Source organism: Brachypodium distachyon, chromosome 5 (genome assembly GCF_000005505.3).
Source record: "Brachypodium distachyon strain Bd21 chromosome 5, Brachypodium_distachyon_v3.0, whole genome shotgun sequence".
Classification (NCBI taxonomy): Eukaryota; Viridiplantae; Streptophyta; class Magnoliopsida; order Poales; family Poaceae; genus Brachypodium; species Brachypodium distachyon.
In genome coordinates this window covers 22,014,677-22,019,098 of record NC_016135.3, presented here as the reverse complement: position 1 = coordinate 22,019,098, position 4,422 = coordinate 22,014,677, and the positions used below count along the sequence as shown (strand labels likewise).

The 4,422-nt window shown below is 52.0% G+C and overlaps 1 protein-coding gene across 2 annotated transcripts; it reads left to right on the top strand.

The window, feature by feature from the left end:
- The first annotated feature begins 1,385 nt into the window (after positions 1-1,385).
- Positions 1,386-4,041, top strand: LOC100830480 (protein IQ-DOMAIN 1). 2 transcript variants are annotated; one of them, XM_010241977.3, is made up of 4 exons: positions 1,386-1,997; positions 2,560-2,721; positions 2,836-2,916; positions 2,991-4,041. In XM_010241977.3, the coding sequence occupies exons 1-4, from the start codon at positions 1,611-1,613 to the stop codon at positions 3,723-3,725; spliced, it is 1,365 nt and encodes a 454-aa protein (XP_010240279.1). In that variant the 5' UTR covers positions 1,386-1,610; the 3' UTR covers positions 3,726-4,041. The 2 variants fall into 2 exon arrangements, with proteins under 2 accessions (XP_010240279.1, XP_003580351.1); XM_003580303.4 differs by having other exon boundaries at positions 1,389-1,997; positions 3,000-4,041.
- The last annotated feature ends 381 nt before the right edge of the window (positions 4,042-4,422 follow it).

The following is a 4,422-nucleotide window of genomic DNA, read 5'->3' as shown; positions in this document are numbered from 1 at the left end:
GGAAGCTCCTGAGGCGATGGATGGAGAGCGGCATGCCAAGATATCTCATCGGAAAGGTCATACGCACAGTCGGGAAACTATGAAGAACAGCCTGGAGATCAATATCGCCGCATCTAATGGGAGCCACAGTTCTCTTGTCCAGATTTGTTGCCAAACCCGTGACCTCACCAGAAATTTTTCATTCGCGATTTGCTAGTTGAACTAAAATTGAAAAATTAACTAGAAGTGGGATATTGGTGGGATCCCACTTGACACCCTAGTTTTACATCCGCATTTTAGCTGCATCCAACTCTAGGGCATCTCCAAATGTTCGTACACGGCGTTATATCTTAGACATCCACGTCATTATTTTTTATATATGGCCCATTATTTATGATGAGATATCTCTTATGTTAGCCACTATATCTTTAGGAAAATCAACAGAAAGATTCTCCATATTAAATTTCTTTCATAAAGCTATTAAAATACTCCCTCCATTTCTTATTAATTGGCACGGTAATCCACGTCGATTAATATGGATGGAGGGAGTAGCATTTAATTTAGACAGAATAATTAAAGACATTCCATTGGAAAAATTGTCTCATAACATCTACTCCCTCCGTCCCATATTAATTGCCGAAATATTAGAGATATTTGGATGTTATTTAGGTATCGAAACATCCATGTTTGGATAAATTTGAGTCACTTAATATGGAACGGAGGAACTATATATTATACGCTAAGAGACAACACCTGATATATGATGCATTATGCGATCAAGATTGGGCAATCTTAAAATGTTTGTCACTATGTGAAGAAAACACATACATTTGCATGTATAATCGCTCATGGACAGCTAATTTAAAATTTTAGCCGTAAAATAATTTGGTTCTTTATTTTGCTTGCATTTGTTTTCCTCTCTCCAAGAATGAATGCCGAGGGAGCATTTTCGATCATCCACTGGTTGAATTCGAAGATGAAGATCATGTTGTTAAAACATAGTAATTGCAGTGCCAACAAGGTATTGCCGCTTTATACGAGTATGTAGTTATGCGGTCCGAGTTTTATGACTGTTTATTTGGCAATAAATAACCTTTCGTGGGAATAACGACAATATTCAATCCGTTTCGTCATAGACATACGATAATGGAGACAAGAACCAAACAACAAATTTGATCATCTTTTTAGAGCATACGAACAGAGGATGATGAACACCAGCCGCTTCAGTTACCTCTTCGTCAAGAAAACAGTCACGCGCCCGGCACAGGGAGATATCCACACCTGCAACTTCACCGATACCACCCTCAAGTTAAGCACATTCGACAGTTTCATCACGTCCGCGTGAAAATATTGGCACAAACAGCCCCTAATAAGAAATTCTGTTCACATAAAACGGCCCCAGCTTTGTGCTTCATCTATAAGACAAAGCTCCCTCACTAGTCTTCCGCTAGACCCTTCGTCTTCCTTTCCTCCTGTACCTTCTTCTTTTTCTCTCGTGTCTCTGAGCGTGCGCGCGTTCCCCCGGTTTGGGTTCCATCTCCCGCTCTTTCTTTTCTGCTGCTCCGGCGAAGCGCTGGAACCAAGAAAGGGCCATGCCGATGCGGGGGGCCGAGGAGCAGTAGCCGGAGGAGATGGGGTGGGCTTCAAGGTGGTTCCGCGGGCTGCTTGGCGGCGGCAAGAAGGCCAGCGAGCCGAGGCCGGAGAGGGAGAAGAAGCGCTGGGGATTCGGGAAGTCCTTCCGTGAGAAGGAGCCGGTGCGTCCGCCGACGCCTCCTGTGCAGCCGCCGGCGACGCCGCGGCGCACATACGCGGCATCGCATGATGGGGGAGACGAGCAGAACAAGCGCGCTATCGCAGTGGCTGCGGCCACGGCGGCGGTCGCCGAGGCCGCGGTTGCCGCGGCGCAGGCGGCGGCCGCCGTGGTTCGGCTGACGAGCAGTGGGCGGTGCGCGCCGGCCGCCGCGAAGCAGGAGGAGTGGGCGGCTGTCCGGATCCAGGCCGCTTTCCGTGGATACCTGGTTAGCTTCTCCCCTTCGGCTCTTCGGTTCCTAATCCTTTCCGGAACATCCAAAATCAACTTTTTTGCAGGCCAAGTTTGGGGAAACCGGTTTTCCAATTTAAAAGGGTTCACTTTTTTTGGTTGGTTAGCGAATTGCTATCAGATTTTCGCTTTTCCGTAAATAAATTCCGGTGCTCTTGTATGCCGTGGTGTCGCCTCCGTCTACGAGAAGCCACGTTTTGCTTCTGCTCTGCCATTCCTATGCCTTTACTACCTCTAGACTCTGGCTCCAAGCTTCTTTTATGGAAGCAAGGCATGGGCGCAAGGCCGGGCGTCGTCGCCGCTTTAACTTGCATTTCCCTTGTCAAGAGTCAAGAACATGGGAGCCTTATTTTGCCGTTTGCACAGTGGTACTTTGTTACTGTTCTTAGAAGCTGGTAGTGAGGAAGCAGCAGTAGTAGTAATGGCGGTGGTGGTTGGCATGTCAACCTCCTGTAAACAATGCAGATGCCATGCCTGCCTGCCATGGTTACGGGACCACTGCTAATTAACCTCTCTTTACTTTGTCGTTGCGTGTGAAGGCGAGGCGGGCACTGAAGGCGCTCCGCGGGCTGGTGAAGCTGCAGGCGCTGGTGCGCGGCAACATCGTTCGGCGGCAGGCCGCCGAGACGCTCCGGTGCATGCAGGCGCTCGTCAACGTCCAGGCGCGCGCCGTCCGATCCCGACATGCCGCGGCGCACCCGGTAACTTACTGGAAATCACTGCCACGAACGGGAACGGCGCTTGCACGCCGCTCGCGGCTCGCCTAGTGCATGTGCTCGGCGCGTTCTTATTGGTTTTCGGCTATGCGGTTACAGGTGCCGACGACGCCGGAGAAGTACGAGCAGGCGGCTTATGATGGCGCCGCGCCCAGACACGGGCGTCCTGGCTCTTCAAAGGTAGTATCCCCTGCTCTCTTTTTTACGGTTTTGGGTTTGTGAATTTTCCATGGCCATGATGACAACGGTAGCAGCGTATGCAGGGCGGCTCGATTAGGACGCCGGGCGGTGAGAGGCTGAGCAGGGAGAGGTCAGAATCTTGCGGGAGGAACTGGCTGGACAGGTGGGTCGAGGAGCGGTACATGGATGACGAGAAGAACGCCAAGATTCTCGAGGTGGACCCCGGCGGCAAGCCAGGCCGGCATGCTTCCAAGCGGCGGGGCGGCAGTGGCAGCGGCAACCACCTCCAATCATCGTGCTCGACAAGGACGTCCGACCAGAACAGCCGGAGCTACGCGACCATGCCGGACTCGCCGTCCAAGGACTCCACCACCGCGCAGCAGTCCGTGCCCAGCCCGCCGTCCGTCGGCATGAGAGAGGCCCTGAGCCCGCTGCGCATGCCCGTGGACATGGCCGAGCTCTACGACAGCCCGCAGTTCTTCTCGGCGACGTCGCGGCCCGGGAGCTCGAAGCGTGGCGGCGCATTCACGCCGACCAAGAGCGAGTGCGCGCGCAGCCTGTTCGGGGGATACTCCGACTACCCCAACTACATGGCCAACACGGAGTCGTTCCGTGCCAAGGCGCGGTCCCAGAGCGCGCCCAAGCAGAGGCCGCAGCAGTACGAGAAGTCCGGATCTCTCCGGAAGGGGTTCGCGTTCGCGCCAGGGCCGGCGCAGCAGAGGGCGGCGTCCTTGCATGCCAAGTTCACCAATAAGGCTTACCCGGGCTCTGGCAGGCTGGACCGTCTTGGCATGCCTGTCAAGTACTGATCCTATAAAAAGTCAGTGCCGAAACACAAGGTTTCTTTCTTAAGAATCAGTCTGGCTTAAAACGAAGGGGTGAAGTAAATTTAGCGGCAGTTTGGTAGGCTTGAGCTTTTGTGGTGTTGTTACCGTCACAGCTTTCTTTCCTGTTATTGACTAGTTAAGTGTGTAAATCTGCTCCTAGTTGTTTACTCGTAGCACCAGTATCTGTGCGTGTTTTAGCTCCCTGACAACTCCCGTGATAAGTACTCGTAATGTTCCTTGTTGTCATGCGTAAATAGCACATAGTTATGCCTAAATGCCATCACAGCAACTGTTTTTAGAGCTCATGTTTCCTTCTGCAAACTTGTTTACGATTGGATGCAAGACAACAATGCCATGAACTCGCGGTAACAAACGATGGCATGGATCTTGTTCGTAACACATGGCTTCTCCAGAGTTGCCTGTAAACATCAAAACATGGCATCGGCAAGCCTGGCCTAAGGTTGGCCTCTGCCGCCTGCGCGCTCTGTCCTGCACTGGTGGTCCGTTTGGTATGCTAGCCCCGGCCCCGGGCCGATCTGGTGAGCTGCGACTTGTTAATAGCGCTAGCTGTCTCCTAGCCATTGGATCTACTGGCACCTGTCATAGGCTGGGCAATCCAGTTCCTTTTGGCTCGGACTAACCACTGCCTCTCGGGTATATAGTAAAGGAAAAAAAAACA